Source organism: Pelophylax lessonae (assembly GCF_965119305.1).
Source record: "Pelophylax lessonae genome assembly, chromosome: 6".
In the NCBI taxonomy this organism is placed as follows: domain Eukaryota; kingdom Metazoa; phylum Chordata; class Amphibia; order Anura; family Ranidae; genus Pelophylax; species Pelophylax lessonae.
Window position 1 is genome coordinate 191,892,165 of NC_138773.1, and position 19,740 is coordinate 191,911,904.

At 41.5% G+C, this 19,740-nt stretch overlaps 1 protein-coding gene across 2 annotated transcripts in view; it reads right to left on the reverse strand.

Moving 5' to 3' along the window:
• CDK15 (cyclin dependent kinase 15) overlaps nt 1-19,740 on the reverse strand; it is a 322,696-nt gene that overhangs the window by 156,519 nt on the left and 146,437 nt on the right. For both annotated transcript variants that reach the window (XM_082261320.1, XM_082261321.1), the window contains one exon: nt 4,414-4,477. In XM_082261320.1, coding sequence (XP_082117446.1) covers nt 4,414-4,477 — 64 coding nt within the window. The remainder of the gene's footprint in view (nt 1-4,413; nt 4,478-19,740) is intronic.

Genomic DNA, 19,740 nt, shown 5'->3' on the forward strand with positions numbered 1-19,740 from the left:
TCCTACTCCATATGGGCCTCGTCCTTCAGAGATGAAGAAGAACATTGTTTTATTTTTCTGTTTTTTTTTTGTTGTTTTAAGTTATTTCCCTATCCACATTTGTTTGCAGAGCACTTGCCATGCTCTTAATTACGTTTTGCTGCCATTTGCAGCACTCTAGCCCTTTCCTTTGGTGTTTTAGAGCCATTTTAGTGCCTTAAAGTTCGGGTCCCCATTGACTTCAATGGGGTTCGGTGTCCGGGAAAAGTTCGGTAAAAGTCCGGGACACGGACCCGGACTTTTTTTTAAAGTTCGGCCGAACCCGTCGAACACGGACATCTAGGTGTTCGCTCAACCCTATTAATTATCTCAACAGCTGTCAGGTTGATTAAAGTTTATTAAAGTTGATACTTGTAATATTACCTATCGCATAATAAGAAACCCAATATATGTTATTTTATGACACTATTGGATCGATTTGTAACTATTATTTTTGTTATACTTTTGATAACTTAATAAAAATATTTAAAGTTTGTAGCACTGCCCCCGTAAGAGCTGCTAGATATTCACTCTGTGGGTCCCCCCGGTTACCAGCACACAGGTATAAGCAAATGCAATTTCTTATTATTGGCTCACACTTTAATAATCAGTCCAGGGGTATTTGGTTGTTTTGTTGTTCTATCTTATCTACTTTGTTTTTAGATGTGGAACAGCCAGGCTGTTAATTCATCCTGCCACTTTGGATGAATAGGAGTTAAGTCTCTTGGTTCCTTCAAGATGACTTGGTGGACAATCTCTTATCTTCAGGACACTCTCCCTAGTATCCTCTCTCTCTGCTGACACCCGTCCTCTGAGTATCCTATAAGCAGGGGAGGCCCCTCTCAGGTCAAGCCCCTTGACACGAGTCCCTGTACCCATCATACTGCAGTTACAGGGTCTCCAGTGTCTCCCCTCTCAGTCAGCTTCCCTGGACCTCTTGGTTCAGCTCCTCTCAACCGCTAATCTGGCCCTTAGCATGACCACCAGCGTCCGCATGGCACCTCTACAGAGGAGGAGGCAGCCGCCCCCTCCCCCCGGGACTCCGCTCTCCAACGAAAGACCCCTCAGCACATGTGCCCTTGGATTTTTTACAGTATCCCAGAATGCACCGAGGCGACCTGCCCTCTGCCAATCATCAGGACTGTATCAAAAGCCTATGCACCCATTCGTCAGGTTTCCTCCCACTGTCCAACATGCCTCCCTATTGGATCAGCGGGAAACACTCTCCAGACTGAATGAATCGCAAACTGAGCACAATGAGCAGACCTCACTAACAGATCCCACTCTCTCTGGTAGGCAGAGAACAATATAGATTTACCTGCAGCCCCTCTGGTAAGCAGACAGAGCTCAAAATTATACTTCTCTCACTAGCACCTACCTAGGAGGGTGCTACAAGTAAAAAAAAAAAAAATATATATATATATATATATTTTTTTTTTTTGCTCTTATCAAACAGATATAACAAAACTATGTCAAAATTTAACAGAGCATATTGAGTAAACAAGAGTGGTTCATTGTGAAGCTTTACGTACACTTTAAATGTTGAAAGAAAGGTTTTTTATTATGATTAAAAATTAATAACTATTGGATTATGAGATCTGGGTTCTATATTTTAAAGCTAAAATTATTCCACCAACATGCCAACATCGATGTCATGTAGTAATGTAACTTTTCATAAACTTAGTTAGCTGTCGATGTAATTTTTCCTCTCTTATTATAGCTCAGCCTCACACATAGAAAATCGCATGACAGCACATAGGACATAAATAGACTTAAGACATAACATTTAAATACAATAAAACCTTTAATAGCAGAAAAATCAAGCATAATATTTGTGTTCCATACCTTCCCCTTTGACAGTTTTAGGGTTGCTACTAAAATTCCATGCACATTTTAGGAAAGTCAGTGAACAATTCTATATGATTCAAAGATGCAGCAAGACAGAACTAGTTCACATAGACTGGCATTAAAAATAATTGTCATTAATAATTTAAAACTGTATTGCTGTTTCTAGTGCTGCCATGTTTTTACACAATACCTAAAGTTTATAAATTTCAAAGATTCCAACATTGCTTAGACACTCTCCATAATTAGATGCCAAGACACAAAATGATTATCAATGCAGCCTATTGTATAAACCATATTATATGAGCAGAATTTCTGTTAACTGCATTATATGGATTATGTTATATTATGTCATATTACATTATATTATATGGGGATGGGGGGGTCTATTAAAAAAAATTATATGAAAAATAATCATCAGATTGTGTATGTTTTTATTCCTATTATTGTCAGCCCCATCTAGCAGCCAGACTTGGGTATTTTTTTGAAATATCCCATTCCGGACCAAAACCAAATGAGGGGAACCTCTGATGACTTCCATCATCCAATCATGTTTAAGCAAAAATGCAGATTTTTATTTTCCTTGCATGTAATTGGGTATTCTTTGCAAAGCAAAGCTTCACCTCATTTACTAAGCTCTAAATCAACTGCACTTGCATAGTAAATTTGCCTTTATTAACCCCTGCACGCCTAAGGGTAAAACAAATGGAAATGCCCAAGCACAATTTTGAGACTTTGACATGTGTTAGTAAAACTGTACATATCATCACAACTACTTTGTGCATCCAGGTTAATGGATATCTCCTGATTTTTTTTTATTATCAAAAGAAAATTGGCCCAAAAAAGTAAAAATATATAATTTTATTAAATTTAGCTTCTTTCATAACTTTCCACCAAAGAACAATTCTAATGCTCCTGACGTTCGCAGCGTTACCACATTTGTGTATGTTAGTTGTTGGTGTACCCACCCGTAGTACAGCCCAAAAACAATAGTGCCAATTTTGCTTTTTTTTTTATCCTACCTAAAAAACACTGACACTGACACTGATATTAAAAAAAAAAAAAACCATGTAAAAAAAAAATACTAACCCTGACCTTTGACCCTGACCTTGACCCAAACACTAACCCTGGAGCTGACCTAGATCAAACCTTCATCTAGGTATTTTTTTTATATTATTATTTATTTATTTTTACACACATACTAAGTATCTCTCTCCTCTATTCGCAGAGAAAGAAAACCCGTGACTGATCACTGTGATAGCCAATCAGAGGCTATCACAGCCATCAGGTGACCCGGAATCAGGAGATCCAGGTCCTGATCGTTAGTACAAGGCCCAATGCTCTCCATGAGACCCCGATCTCTGTGTTGGGAGTGTGCCTGAGGCCCCATTGAAAAATGCCCAGTCCAGTGGGGCCACATATTTGTGCATGGTCCGAGTGAAGGGGTTCAATCAACCCTTAAGTCTAGCTTTGGGACAAAAACAGTTTAATGGGACACCTACCTTTTATATTTGGTATCTCTGCTTTTGGCTTGCTCTAGTTTAACATCACTTGTCCTCAACATTTTGGACTTGTGAGAAATTGTGGTAGCTCTATTCTGGTAGGACATTATTCTATATGTGTGTTGGAGATGTAACTTGTGTTTTAAAAAACTAGTTTATGAGCGTTCTCCCTAGTTCTGTTTTTACCTTAAATGTCCTGTATGGGTACTTCCCTGCATTTGAACGTGGGGGGGGGGGATCAGCTTGAGGCGTCCTGATTCCCTAGGTTGCTGAACACTTGGTGTCACTTCACGTGGTCGTGCCCAGATAAATCTGTTTTTATACTGTGCGTATTAGTATTTTGTGTTACTAAAAATATATCCTGTTTGATCTGACTTACAAGTAGTTGTTCATTGAGGGTTTTTTTTTTTCCTCACTATAAATAGGTATTGCATTGTACCATACCTCTCTATTTCTTGCTCTCCTGAAGAAGCAGGTGGCGCATTCTGTGAAATGCGTAGAAAGATACTTATTATATGACAACAACAAAGACAACTATACTGTTGTAATCCCCTTGAGTCCATATTAGAAGGTATAACCGTCTTATGCAAATATGCTTTGATACATATCTGTTTAGAGAGAAGTTGATTATGCCGAAATAATTTTATGCCTTAATTATGTTAAATGTTGTATTGTCTCTATGTTAACATTTTTGCCGGAATAAGCTGTGTTGGATGTATATTCCCCTCCTTATTTTATAATTTATCGTACCTGTGTAATCCTAGGGACACCCCAAAAGGCCACTTTGTAGTAATTTGGTTTTGGTCTGTGATTAATGGGATATGGTGCCTTCAATCTAGGTCTTTGGCATCCCATATCTGTCAGGAAAACACCACGTTATGGCCACCAGATGGACCTGATGATAATGGGAAATAGGCATGTTATACACAATACCACGATTATTGGTAATGGCAGTGCAAAGGCATAAGGGATTCACATAGCAAATTTGTTATAAATAGACCCAATGCTGTGTTCTGCATTCATAATAATTAAATATTTTTTTGCCTACCGGTCTTGTAGTTAGGAAGCTGAGATACACCAGGCCATGTGTCCTCTGTTGGAGTTCCTATTACCTGTAAAAAAAAAAAAAAATGTAATATTTTGAACATACCTGACCCAACAGCTGTTTTCAGTACAAAGACAGCCATCACAATATTCACTAACAAAGCAATTTTTTTTGCTGTAGCAACAACATTTAGATTTCCAGTGTAACCAAAGCTAATCGAGGCTGGTGGGTTAAACCTTGTGCATTCATATGACTCCTTGCACCTCTCTTGCCTATTTTAAAGCGGAGTTCCACCCAAAAATGGAACTTTCACTTTAAGGCCTCCTGACCCCCTGACATGCCACATTTGGCATGTCATTTCTTTTGGGGGGGGGGGAGCGGGTAGCTAGATTTGACAGGTACTCGCTCCTACTTTCGCTAGGGAAATTCTCCTCTCCCCCTCCCTCCCTGCAATCTTCTGGGACACGTCACATGTCCGAGAAGATTGCCCGTCCACTCAGGACGCGCAGCGCGACTTGCACATGCGCAGTACACACACAGGTGTGAAGCTGCAAGTTTGATGCTGGCGCCGCGGGGAGAAGAGGGAGAAAACCAAGGCTCCCGCCGGCCGCATCACTGGACCGGGGGACAGGTGAGTGTGTGTTTATTAAAAGTCAGCAGATACACATTTTGTAGCTGCTGACTTTTAATAAACAAAAACTCTGCTTTGAGATTTCAGAAACCTCTACACCTACAATAACATATACAGTAGAATCTGCTTCATTATCCTTCACATTTGTTGCATCTTCAATTTTTTATGTCTTCTATGTTATTTGTAACTCCAACACTGAGTCATAATCATATATATATTTAACACCTTACTCTTGCTTTTATATCTTGCCATGTATATTACTATAATCACTATCTAAAATCTTTTTATATTGGCTCTGAAAAAAGGGGAGCCCGCATCCCTGAAACACATTGGATGTAGAATATAATTCCAGACATTAAACCTTAAACAAATCATCAAGTTGTACACCCTTGCTTATTTGGTGTTCCTCACCATACGCTCACTGATTGTTGACCAAAGTAGGGCCATAGCATATGCCACACACACACAGGTGCAACCCCAACAAGTTGCACAGCAAAATAATCCCATCTGGATTAATACATGTCCAATATTAGCAGATGCAGCATCCTCCTAGGCTAAGGATGCTAGGTAAGTTTAGTGTGGCTTGCTCTGTAGCCAGAGGAGCTGTGATCTGCTGTTTTGATCTGTCTGGGCACTTGATTAATTCCCCTTGAACCTGTTGAGAGCTTTCTAGAGTTTAGGGTGGGGAAATGCAAATGCCCAGGCTGTGTTTTTGACTTGCTCCAGCCAATCCCTGGGGAGGTGTGCTCAAATGGTTGGTGGGAGGCAAGTAAAAAGCCAGGAGCCCAGAGATATGTGTTCTTCCCCTGCAGGAAGGGGGACCATGTGCTTCAGGGGGCTACTAAACCCTGAACCCTCCCTGGCTGGCAGATGGACTACTCCGTCCCCTGAAACAGGTCTTTGGCCTTGCTTCTGCTGGAATTCGTGAGTAGAGCTAAATCCCCTGAGCTGCAGATTCTCTGGTCCCCAGCTGTGGATGTTAAAAACTATGCCTAGTGTGATGTTCTATCTTGTCGCCTTCAGCTGCAAGAATCCAGACTGCTCCCATCTACTCCTAATAACTGCCCAAATCTGTCTTATAGTCTTCAGCTAAAAGAAACCTAGACTGCTCCAGTTTACCTCCATGTCCTACCCATACTCTAACATTCTTCTGGTCTACAGCTGGGAGTGAAAGACTGTTGCCTACTATCTAGTGGAAAGATGCCCCTACTAATTCTGTGCTTAACCATTTTAAGACCGGAAGGATTTGCCCCCTTCCTGACCAGGCCCTATTTTGTGATTCGGCACTGCGTTACTTTAATGGAAAATTGCGCGGTTGTGCAACGCTGTAACCAAATAAAATTGATGTCCTTTTTCTCCCACAAATAGAGCTTTCTTTTGGTGGTATTTGATCACCTGTGGGATTTTTATATTTTTCACATTCTGCTATATGACATTCTCAAAAAAAAAAAATTAAGAAATCAAAATTTTTGCGCAAAAGTTATTGCGTCTACTAACTACGGGAATGATTTAGGCCATTTTTACTAGTAATGGCGGTGATCTACGAATTTTTGCAGGACTGCGACATTGCGGCGGACAGATCGGACCCCTGACATTTTTGACACTTTTGGGGGGGGGGGACCAGTGACATTACTACAGTAATCAGTGCTAAAAAATATGCACTGTTACTGTAATAATGACACTGGCAAGGAAGGGGTTAACATTGTGGGTGATCAAGGGGTTAAATGTGAGCCTAGGGAAGTGATTCTAACTGTGGGGGGTGTGGCTTCTGAAATGCCCATAGAGACATGTGATCCTATATAGAAGGATCACATGGCCTCTATGATCATTACAGGGAGAGGAACGGTCAGCTGTGTTTACAACAGCTGACCTTTCTTCTCTCTCAGCGGGGAACGATCGCGGGTGTCAGGTGGCAATCGGAGCCGCCTGCCCTGTGCATCGGCTTCCCCGCTGACGAGCAGGGGTGGGAGCAGGCTGCTGGTGGCACGCACTCGCCCCCTAGCCTCGTGCACGAGAGCGACATACAGCTACAGTGATCTGCCTGGGAGCGGCTGCCTGCTGCTGTATAACTGCGGCAGGCGGTCGGGAACAGGTTAATATTTTCCTGGTCCACAGCTGGGAGTAAAAGACTGTGTTGTTTTCACCCAGAGAAAGTGTCCTCTGCAAAATCTGAGTTTTGATGTTTTGAAGTATCTCATTCATTGTCCTCTCCAGTTACAAGTTTTTGGCATTAAATTAAAAAAAGACATCCGCTAGACCAGTGATGGCGAACCTTGGCAACCCAGATGTTTTGGAACTACATTTCCCATGATGCTCACGCACTCTACAGTGGATATGAGCATCATGGGAAATGTTGTTTCAAAACTTCTGGGGTGCCATAGTGAGTGAACTGTTGCTGTGTGCCTGGCTGTATTGGCACTATTGCAGAAAATAACTTGTTATACTCATCGGCTCCTACAGCGGTAACACTATATAAACAAAATGTGTTGCGCTAGAAAGTGAATGAGTAAAAAAAGAGGACATAAAACACTAAAATGTATTAAACAAGTGACGTGAATACCCTCTAAACGTGAAAGTGATATAAATCAATAATGAGAGGGACTACCAATCCCAGCATGTGAAATAATAAGTATTTGAAAAAAGTCCTTTAATACAGAAATAGTCCAAAAAATATATTAACATAAAAGTCCTTAGGTGAAAAAGAAGGGAGTAGTGAATCACAGATGAGAGGAACCACAAGTCCCAGCAATAGCAGAATGTCCAACAGAGCTTCCACTGAGTGGCACCCGTGATCAAGGGAGATGTAAAATAGGCTGCTTGCCAGATTGTTATGATCATCTAATTTAATAGATAGACCAAAACACACTTGTCAGTAGGGGCCAATCAGAGAAATCGCACAGGACAGGACCAATCCTCACATGTAGAAGGGTACGGCCCATAGGGAATAGTCTTCTCAGTGCTCAAGCAGGGACTTTTTTTAAATATTTATTATTTCACATGCTGGGATCGGTAGTCCCTGTCATTATTGATTTATATCACTTTCACGTTTAGAGGGTATTCACGTCACTTGTTTAATCATTTTTAGGCTCGGTTCACATATATGCGATGCGGGAAGGCTGCGAATTCGCAGCCTTTTCCCGCATCGCACACGCACCCCCGGCAGTTCACACTGCCATATGCGATACGCTGGGGGTGTCAATGTAATCTTAACGACACCCCCAGTTTGATCGCATATCGCAGTGCGATCGTGCAGTTCGCACAGGATGGGATCGCACAAGTGTGAACCGCTGTGCGATCCGATCCATACAAACTGTATGGCTAAACTCGCACCGCACAGCTGATCGCATGTAATGTCGGAGCAGTGCGCTCCGACATTACATGCGAACCCGGCACTCGCATCAGAGCCATTGATCTTTCAATCTCTTCGGAAGGCTTTTGTACATTTATCATTTCACTGCAACTTATTACAATTCACTTTTGGTGGAGGGCCAGTCTCTCAACTCTAGCATCCAGTCACCTAATCTCACCCCCTATTATAGTATATAGCCCCTAAAAGAATAGAGAACTTAACCCCATAACTAAACCTTAAAGTAGAACCACAGGCAAAACTTTTTTTTCATTTTGGATAGAGCAAGAGAGGGTTATAACCTCCGTCAGATTTTTTTTTTTTTTTTGCAATCTGTATCCCATTGGGGAGATTTCCCTTCACTTCCTGTCCCATAGCAAAACAGGAAGTAAGAGAGAATCCCTGAAAATTAATGGAATTTCTTGGGAACCACCAGGTGTCCCCATTCGCATCGCACCCGGTGCAAACACGCACAGGAGGCATTTTTGCAGCCGCATCAGGATCGGATCGCACAGCGGTTCACACTTGTGCGATCCGATCCTGATGCGGCTGCAAAAATGCCTCCTGTGCGTGTTTGCACCGGGTGCGATGCGAATTTAGCCATACAAACTGTATGGCTAAACTCGCACCGCACAGCTGATCGCATGTAATGTCGGAGCAGTGCGCTCCGACATTACATGCGAACCCGGCACTCGCATCAGTGTGAACCGGGTCTTAGTGTTTTATGCCCCCTTTTTTTACTCATTCACTTTCTAGCGCAACACATTTTGCTTATATACTGATTTGGACTTTGTTCTTTGAGTCAGTGTATGCAGCTTGTTTTGGTTTCATATTTTTTCACTGCTTTTACTATTTTTTGATGTATATAGCGTTAGCACTACACACACTAATTAGAAGCATAAAAAGGAGGAATCAACACACCACACCAACATGCCACTTTTAAATAAGTAAAATATTAGCTTGTCCTTGTGTGAAAATTACAATTTAATTGTAGCTTTTATTTTGTGTTAAATCATAACTAAATGCAAACTTTTTGTTTTGGATAGAGTTAGGAAGGCTTGCCATTTTTTTTGTCTTCACCCCCCCCCCCCTTTCTTTAAGGGAGATTCACCTTTTCTAGTTGTCCTGTTTACCATTATCATTGAAAGTGAAAGTAAAAGAAAATCACAAATTCTGGGTTGTCCCCAGAGAAGTAATAGAGCAGAAATCTTACAATGGGGACACCTGGTGGTTCCCAAGAAATTCCATTAATTTTCAGGGATTCTCTCTTACTTCCTGTTTTGCTATGGGACAGGAAGTGAAGGGAAATCTCCCCAATGGGATACAGATTGCAAAAAAAAAAAAAAAATCTGACGGAGGTTATAACCCTCTCTTGCTCTATCCAAAATGAAAAAAAAGTTTTGCCTGTGGTTCTACTTTAAGGTTTAGTTATGGGGTTAAGTTCTCTATTCTTTTAGGGGCTATATACTATAATAGGGGGTGAGATTAGGTGACTGGATGCTAGAGTTGAGAGACTGGCCCTCCACCAAAAGTGAATTGTAATAAGTTGCAGTGAAATGATAAATGTACAAAAGCCTTCCGAAGAGATTGAAAGATCAATGGCTCAAGGAAATTGGTACCCAGGAGACCAAAGACTTATTATATTTCCCTCCAAATACCCCTTCCAATTGGAACCCTCTCTCCTAAAATGGTCATTGTTAATCGCTCAGCAATACGTAAACACCTTGGTAAAATCTCACACAAGACCTGGTTTTGCCATCCTTGTGTGAACTTTGTGTTTGACTTGCTCTATAATATTGCTTTTTATATTTGAAGCTTTGTGCAAGAGCATATTTTATTTAAGCATAGATCACAGGTTTCATGTTTCTTTGTAATCAGCAAGTTACTGCATCACTTTCCAGACCAACAAGAGATATGAGACTAGGAAATGAGGGCTCAATCAAACCTAAATGTATGTACCATGTTTCCCCCAAAATAAGACCTACCCTGAAAATAAGACCTACTGTTATTTTCAGGGAGGGCTGCAATATAAGCCCTGCCCCGAAAATAAGCCCTAGTTTAAAGTGTTTGTAAAATCCTAGAATCCACTCTATCACTGTTTTATATCATGTCCAATGTGTGTTTCTGTATTTTAATTGTGTCAAATACCGTTGTTACAGCGCCGCTCAGTGCTCAGCTGATCTCCCGCTGCTCTCCTTCTCTTCTCCCAGCTGTCAGCCGGGGATCTCAGCCCCTCCCCTCTGCAGTGCTCAGAGCGGGTCAAGGACAAGGCCATCTTGCCGAATGGGCACTCTGGGCAGTTGCCCGGGGCCCCACTTGCCCGGGGGGCCCCAGCGACCCAGCGACCCAGCGACCCAGCCCCAGCCAAGCATTAATCCCAATTTCTGTGTGCATCCCGCCGCCGAACTTAGCAGGTGGCGAGCGCCTGTTGGACCTGCACTGCTGTCAGGCCACTTGGGCCTTGGAGGGGGAGCCCACAACTGCAGGAATGCCTGTCCACCTCCACGGGAAAAGCACACACAGGACAGTTGAGTCTGACTACCATCCGTGTGTGTGTTCATCGGACCCAGCCGCCAAACTTGGAAGCTGTCCTTAGCCTTGCACTGCTGTACCAATAAATATCACCTTATCGATAATTTGCATTTTTATTCTCGTGGGTGATTGTGTAGGCAGGGCCCCAGTGCGCTGCATTGCCTGGGGCCGTTTAATGCTCTTAAGATGGCACTGGTCACGGAAGCGTCGAGCGGCGCTGTAACAAAGGTATTTCACACAATTATAATATAATATTCTGCGCTTCCATGACCCACTCTGAGAACTGCAGAGGGGAGGGGCTGAGATCCCCTGGGAGAAAAGAAGGAGAGCAGCGGGAGATTAGCTGAGCGCCGAGTGGCACTGTAACGAAGGTATTGACGCTGGACATTCGGCATTACAGTACTGTGGGGGCCAAATTAAATAAATAAAGGGGCCCTTTATTTCTACACAGCAAACAGCCCACAACTGTTTTTTTCAGCTTTAACCTCGAAAACGGAGGTTGTAGGAGGGTCCCTGTCCAAGCTCAGGGGGGGTCTAAGGAGCAGCAAGACTGTGCCGGCAATGGGGGGAAGACAATAGAGATGTGGATTCTCTTTCTCCCCAAGCGCAGTCCATTGACTATCTATAGATAATTTTCATCTAGGAAGTTCTGTTACTTTTCTATCATTCCCTCTGTAACTGATCGCCCCATAATACTCACCAACTGTCACAATCACCATGGCGATACCGAGCAAACCGACTGCGCTGTACCGAAGGTATTTCACACAATTAAATTACAGAAACACACACTGGACATTATATAAAACAGTAATAGAGTGAATTCTAGGATTTTACAAACACTTTTACTAGGTTCACACAGGGGATTCCTGACAGGCAGGGAGGGAGAGAAGACAGCACATTACTGTACACGATAAGACCTACCCCGAAAATAAGCTCTACTGTGTCTTTTGGTGCCAAAATTAATATAAGACCCGGTCTTATTTTTGGGAAACACGGTAATAAGGCCCCTTTCACAATGGCAGCCAAAGGACAGTAAAAACAGGCTTTTGAGCAACAGTTTTACCACCCTAGACAGCTTACCTAGATCGTAAAATACAACCGGAGGGGTCTGTACACATTTTACAAGCCACATAAAATTTTCCATGGCCACAATGCAAAGCATCACAGCCACAGTAAATTTAATGTGGCTTGTCGAGTTCATAGATGATACTGCCTGTCAAACTCGCCCATTCAAGTCAATGGAACTGGGGCACATTAATTAAAAAAATTGGTGTTATGCTATAGGCAGAAGAAACACCAGCCAGCTTTAGTTCCTGACCTAGGCATCAGGCTCTGCACTACACTAGCCTAAAACATGCTACGCTGGCATGCATTATAGGAATGCTGCATTTTTAAAGACTCCATTTTAACTGCCTTGAATGGCAAATTGCAAGTGAATGTACCCCAAATGCAGCAAGCAGAATTTCCAAAACATTGTGAACCCACTGGATTTTCTCATGATCATTTATTTTGCACTGAAAATTATGTACAACACATTTAATATATACAAGCCCTAATGTTCAAGCAGATTGTGCTGTCACTATAATGCTGTATGTAAAAAATCTGCTGTAAAGAATATTTGTCCCCTCTTTTTGTGAAGTGACGTGTTTTATATAAAGGGAATAAAGGAGAGAGAGAAAGAAAGAACCAACTTCATAAGAAATCGCATTTATACATTGATTGACAAGCTTGGTAATTCTTGAAAGATAAAATTTGAATGATAAATGTTTCTTTTTCAACTTGAGCACTGTGATCAAAGCATACACCCTGTGAAGTGGGACCTTCTGCAGGCAGTGGGGAAAGCCTAGAAAAGGTCAGGCAATGAATAAATGATTTAGAATGATGTTACATGCCGATATATTAAGAACCCCTGCTATCACTTTCTAGGTGTAGATGGTGCATCTCTAGAAATGTCAAAGAAGTGCTGATAGACATTGGATAAATGTTTCCTTTATCCAATGTCTATCAGCAATGTCTATCCTTTATCCAGACCTTCCCACGGGTACAAAACTCTGACAACTCTCCAGCCACTGTATGAACCCCCTTCATGCATAAAGTGGAAGTTTGCTATTTGCAAATTATTGAAAATGGGAGACGGGTCAGAATGTACCTGTCTAACATGTATGGGGCCATGGCATGACATTATAGATATGATATCTAACGTGATTGGTCATTTAACTGCTAATAGCTATTGGTCAGTTGGTACTTCATATGATTGGTCAAATAAAGGAAAATTTCAAATCTTGGAGTGTGGAAAAGAGGTAAATAACCGTTATTAAAACAGTCTGCGGGAGCCGAGGAAGAAGAGCTGTATTACTATGAAGAAGTTACTATATTGGGTAATTCGAGCTTCTTGGCTGGGTTACATAAAAGTTTGTGGTAATGGGATGGTTTGAGCTTTTTGGCTAAACCATATATAAATTTGGTTGTATCCCACGTGTAATGTAAAGTTGTTTTTTAATTACTTTAAAAATAAATGGCCGTGGCCAATTATATTCAATGCAGGTTTCATTGTCTCTTTATTTTATGTAATACATTTGAATACAATTATTTATATTGGTTATAATGTTCTGCCTATGGCACCATTGTAACAAACAAAATGTCCTAGAAGTGGATGCGTCTGAAACAGGAGTATGCACCCTCCTGTCTCAGCGTCGAACACCCGATGGACCCTTACTACCTTGTGGGTGTTACTCCAAGAAGCTGTCCCCAGCTGAATGCAATTAGGAGATTGGAGACAGAGAGCTCTTGGCCATTATCCTTGCTTTCAAATAGTGGAGACACTTGCTTGAAGGTTCTTTGGTTCCAGTTCTCATTCTCACTGATCATAAGAATCTGGCGTATCTCTCTTGTTTTAACTATGTGGTCTCCTGTTTGCCCGTCTCCAAGAATGTTAAAGCTGATGCCTTGTCTTGCCAGTATTCTGAATTTTCCAGGGATGACTCCGTGCCGACACCGGTCATACCTTCAGAGCATATCCTGGCTGCCATCCGCACCAATTTAACCTCTCCTCTTAGGGAACAGATCTTGGCTGCCCAACCTGATGTTCCCACAGAGACCTGCTGGCAAATGTTTTGTACCTGAGGGGTTGCGCATCAGACTGTTGTGCACGTACCATAAATCCAAGACTGACAGTCATCCTGGTAAGAACCAGTTGTCCTGGGCTATTTCCCGTCAGTTCTAGTCATGTTGCTGCATATGTGGCTGCTTGTTCGGTCCATGCCCAGAACAAATCTATGCTGCACCTTCCCCTGGGACTACTGCATCCCTTTCACAATGGGGAACTTCCCTGGTCTCACCTGGCCATGGATTTAATTGTGGAACTTTCCGCGTCTCGAGGTTACACGGTTATTCTCATAGTTGTCGACCGGTTCTCCAAAATGTGCCACTGTGTTCCGCTTAAGCGGCTGCCTACCACTCAGGAGCTTGCCTCTGTGTTTGCTAGGGAGGTTTTCCACTTACACGGGTTGCCTAAGGAGATTGTCTCGGACTGTGGGAGCTAATTTGTCTCCAGGTTCTGGCACGCCTTTTGCTCCCAGTTGGGTATTCAACTTTTCTTCTCCTCGGCCTACCATCTGCAGTCCAATGGTGCCGCTGAGCATTCCAACCAAGCTCTGGAGCAATTTCTCCGCTGCTATATCTCTGACCATCAGGACAATTGGGTTGATCTGCTACCCTGGGCAGTGTTTGCCAGGAACTCTGCCATCAACTCGTCTTCTGGAATGTCTCGCCACAGGACATCCCGGCTGTGGAGGATCATCTTTGTACCCTCCGTTCCTCTTGGGTGTAGATTCAAGAGTCTTTACGGGTCTCTTTAAGGGATAGTGACAATAAAGCACTGTATGTTTAGTATCACTTTAAATAATAATCACTGACTCAAAATGCTGTATTAGTATTGTTTAAATATTTTTTTCTTACTTTGAACATGTGTGTGCATCCTCAGTCAATCCCTGTAGCTGGAGCTACCAGGAAGAGGGGACAAACTCCTACATAGGGACAGGCTCGAGCGATTGCCATCACCAGATGGGGGCTCCATGTTGTACATTTGAGAGAGCACTATAGATAAAGTTTTAAACCCATAGCTGTACACCTGATCATAGGGACTGTGGTTTTCCCTACCTGCCATTAAAATCTCCACACGGGGCAAGGTCAGTATTTTGGGCACATTCACAGGGGCTCTATTAAGATGTGTTTCCACAGTGTAAATTCATGCAATGATGACAATATCAATATACTGTTATTATGTAATACTTAATGCTTTTTTCTTGTTACAATTGTACACTGCAGAAATGTCGGTATTGCTCGGTCTCTCTGGCCCTGACGAAGCCTGATGCGAAACGCGTTGGCTCATTGGGACCCACAAACCGAATATCACCAAAGACTTCTTGCATCAACATCAGCTTGAAGCATGTATTGCTCCCATAACAGGGATATATTTCTGCGCTGCTGTTTTTAATATATTGGTTTATATATGAGGGATGTCATATGTATTTCTTTGCATACCCCTCATTTGTACACAAACCCTTTTTTTTTAGATATATCAATAAATGAATTAATTTTAATGTGTCGGTTCTCTGGTCTTCCTTCTCCCAACTAGCCTTGAAACCCCTACTTTGTCTCTAGACTTTGTTTTCTGCATATATTGGGGCACGGTTGATTTTTTCTACATAGCAGGTGGATAATACACCATTTCTTCTTATCCGTGTACAATGGGAGAAGGAGAACCAGATATTTATATGTGATTTTTGTTTTTTGATAAGATATCCTTGATGTCCTGTTAAATTAATTTTGTATTTCTCATAAAAAATATTTGTTGTGTTATAACTAATCTCTCTACCTACCTTCTTGTTGGGGTATAGCAATTATTTAAGACATATGATATGGCTGACTATCTAGAAAATGATTGGGAGGGCTACATGTTAAAGATTCAAAAGGAATGTTCTGACACCACAGGGGGGGGGGATGTAGAGCTAGAGGTAGTAGTACAAAAGTTACAGCGTGCACTTGAGCGCAAAGCCAGCTTATTCTGGCATATAAGATATTTTCAGAGATATATTGCGGAAGACCTGAACCCGAAAGGATTGCGGGTTCAGGTCTTCCCCAATATCTGGGAGATCAGTCCTGAATTCAAAAGCCAATGGGAACACAATTTTAAATTGTGTTCAACTAAAATGATGGAACTGTTGATGGGCTATTACCAACAACAACTACAAGCCCTGGATTTGGAAATCACTAATATGCAGACTAATTATAAACCAATATTTGCGAAAGCAATATTTAAAGAAAAGGAGAAAGAGGTTAAGGAACATTTAGAAAGCTTCACTAAGGATCTAATTCAGAAGAAAAAGAATAAATTCTCTAGGGACAAGTTAGCATTTGGAGGTAACCAGGCATATGCATGGCCCCAGCCACGCAATAATCCCATTGGTCATAGATGGAGGGGATATAATAATAGAAATAACACATATCCTAATGACAGTGAATCTGACTCTAATGTATCTCAAATCTCTTTTTCTTCTTGGACTTCCCAACACTCACGACCACAGCATCGATCAACCAGAAAAAGGGCCAATATGCAGGATGAGCATGGTGGCACTGATAAGAAAAGATTGGTGGAGGCTGTATCTCACTCACAAATTTCCGGTAACCTTGGTGATGGGGCTTCTAATTCGGAGTCTATCCCGAATTCTAACTTAAACACTCAGTTAAACACCATGGAAACAAATCCCAATTACAAATTGCATAGTAATATGATTCACAGTAGAAATGAAAATACAACTACGCACACACAACAAGCGCTTATTACTACTTACACTGGCACACAAAACAGTAATAACACAGGAGCCACACCTAAAACCACGAACAAAAAACAATGACAACAATTACCTTATAAATCACCTACACTATTTTCTATCGATGACGATACAGCAATTTTTTCAATTATAAATTTATCCTCTTACACCTTATCACTAAACGAAATGGAGGTCCTTTGTCGGGGTCTGAGTTTTTGTCCAGATCAGGATACCACACATTTTGATATCATAAAAGATCTAAACTTATTTGCACCTAAGCTTACGTACAAATACATTTTTGACAAGGAAAGACAACAAGTGAGAAAAAATAAGGAAATGTCCGAACTGTGGAAAGACTTCACAGTACGAGACTTTAGAGCCCTTAAAGACCTCATTCAACTATTAGACGAAAACGAAGCTCAGTCACAGGAGGAATTGATAACGACACTAACGATGGAGGACACCAGTTCCTCCATTACATCAATCACACAAGTAAATAGAGAGAAGGGACATGTCCCCACGGGTATTCCGAATGTCAAAAAACAATCCACCAAATTTCCCCCCCTACAAACCATCCCAAATATCTGGGCTTTCATGAACAAAATGATGACAGATATTAATTGTCTGAAGCTAAAAAACAAAGAACAGGAAAGTATACCCTCTCCTTTGAAAGAAGCCATTATCTTAAAAACAACCCTGCAATAGTAATCAAACCTTCGGATAAGGAAGGGAACATTGTGGTGATGGATCATCTTGACTATCGGAATATGTGTTGGGACATTCTCAAGAACCGGGATTGGTATCGACCAATTAACATAGAGAGGATCAATTCTGCCCGTGTACAGTTCACGAGATACCTAAATGAGGCGCACAACAATGGCATTATTGATAAAGAAACCTACGATTACCTTAGAATTGATCTAAGAAGAACACCAACATTCTATGCGCTACCAAAAACGCATAAAAACACGCACCACCCTCGCGGACGACCAATCGTCTCGGGGATTGGTTCATATACAGAGCCTTTAAGCAGGCTGATTGACCAGTATCTCCGTCCACATGTGGTAAGCTTGCCTTCATATATACAAGACACTCCGGATCTGTTAAGAACTTTATATGATAAAAATATGCCACCAAATTGCATTTTGATAGCTCTAGATATTGAGGCCTTATATTCCTCCATCCCACATGATCTAGGTCTGAGAACAGTAAAACAATTTCTGAATGAACGGGGTCCACTATTTGAGACATACAATCAATTCATCTTAGATGGGTTGTCACATATACTCCACAATAATATATTCACTTTTGATGGCTCCCACCTCATCCAGGTGCAGGGCGTGGCCATGGGCACTTGTTGTGCCCCGGAGTACGCCAACCTGCACCTGGGGGGGTGGGAGCAAAGTCTTTTCAGTGATGAGTCCCTCGCTATGTCCTCAATAGACGATGTCCTCAATATTTGGGATGGAGGGATTCAATTGTTTGAAACCTTCTTTCAGGAATTACACAAAAACACTTTGAACCTTAAGTTCACTATGAATTGGAGTGAACAGAGAATTTACTTTTTGGATACTACCCTTTTCTTCAAAGAAAATGGTCAAATTGGGTCTACATTATATAGAAAACCCACGGCGGGAAATACCATTTTACACTCTGCCAGTGCACATCCCAAAACATTAATCAACAGCATTCCATATTCACAGTATCTTAGATTAAAACGGAATTGCTCAGAGGACTCAGATTTTAAGGAGGAATCTGACAAACTTAAATCACGCCTCTTGAAGAGAGGATATTCAAAAACTATATTACGTCGATCATTCAACAAAGCAAATAAGAAAAATCGCCATGATCTCCTGTTTGCTAAAAGGGAGAAAAATTATGATAATAAGGTAAGATTTATTACCACGTACTGTAAACAACATAAAGAAATTTGAAACGTCCTTACCAACAACTGGGATATTTTGATGAATGATCCAATAATATCAAAATATCTGGATACCCGCCCTAATATAACTTTTAGGAGATCCAAATCCATCAAAGATAGTGTAGTCTCAAGCCATTACAGCAGACCCAAAGACACTGATCGTACATGTAAAGGCCTATACAAATGCGGAGAATGTGATTTTTGTCCATTTATTCTAGAAGGAGATTCCTTCAAGCTACCAAATGGACGAAGGAGATATATCAATCAGTACATTACATGTCAGACCAGAGCCGTGGTCTATATTATGTTTTGCCCATGTGGAGCATTCTACGTGGGCAAAACTATTAGACCACTGTGGACCACGTTTCTTACATCAACAATGGCCAGATTAATACTCCAATCGGAGGCCATGTAGGCCTCAAACATAAATTTGACCAATCTCTGATCCGCTTTACAGTCCTGGATGTCATTCCAGATGACGGGAGAGGTGGCAATATAGACAAGAATGTACTGACTCGGGAATCCAGATGGATTTATGACCTCAGAGCTACTGTACCCCCTGGGTTAAATGATATGCTTAGGTTCAAATCATTCCTGTAACATTCATATGCATCATAGGCCCAATCATCTTATAAAACTCTAACCTGGATAGTCTTAAGTCTAGACACATATGTCTTGTATTTCTCTTTTGTTTCTTCTCTGGTATTGTGAATAAAATCCTCATCTATGTTGTAATGAAATTGTACCCAATAGTAATGGAATGTGCTATACATGTATATATACTGTGGACGCATCTAGGCCCAACTGTGGGTGTTAAGTGCTGACCTCTGCCGTTCTTTGGAGTAATTCTTTCTCCCCCTTGTATCCATATAGGTCCTTGTGTCACGATCTTTGATGTTGTAATACATTTTATTGATTTATTCAGAATGGGCTGTAGGATTGGGATTAATAAACCCTGTGTCCGCTATGATTGTGATGGCATGTATGTTTATGGGGGATTGGTATGATTTTCTATTTGGATGTAGTGCTCTTTCATTTGGTGATGTGATTGCCATTTGGTGAGGCA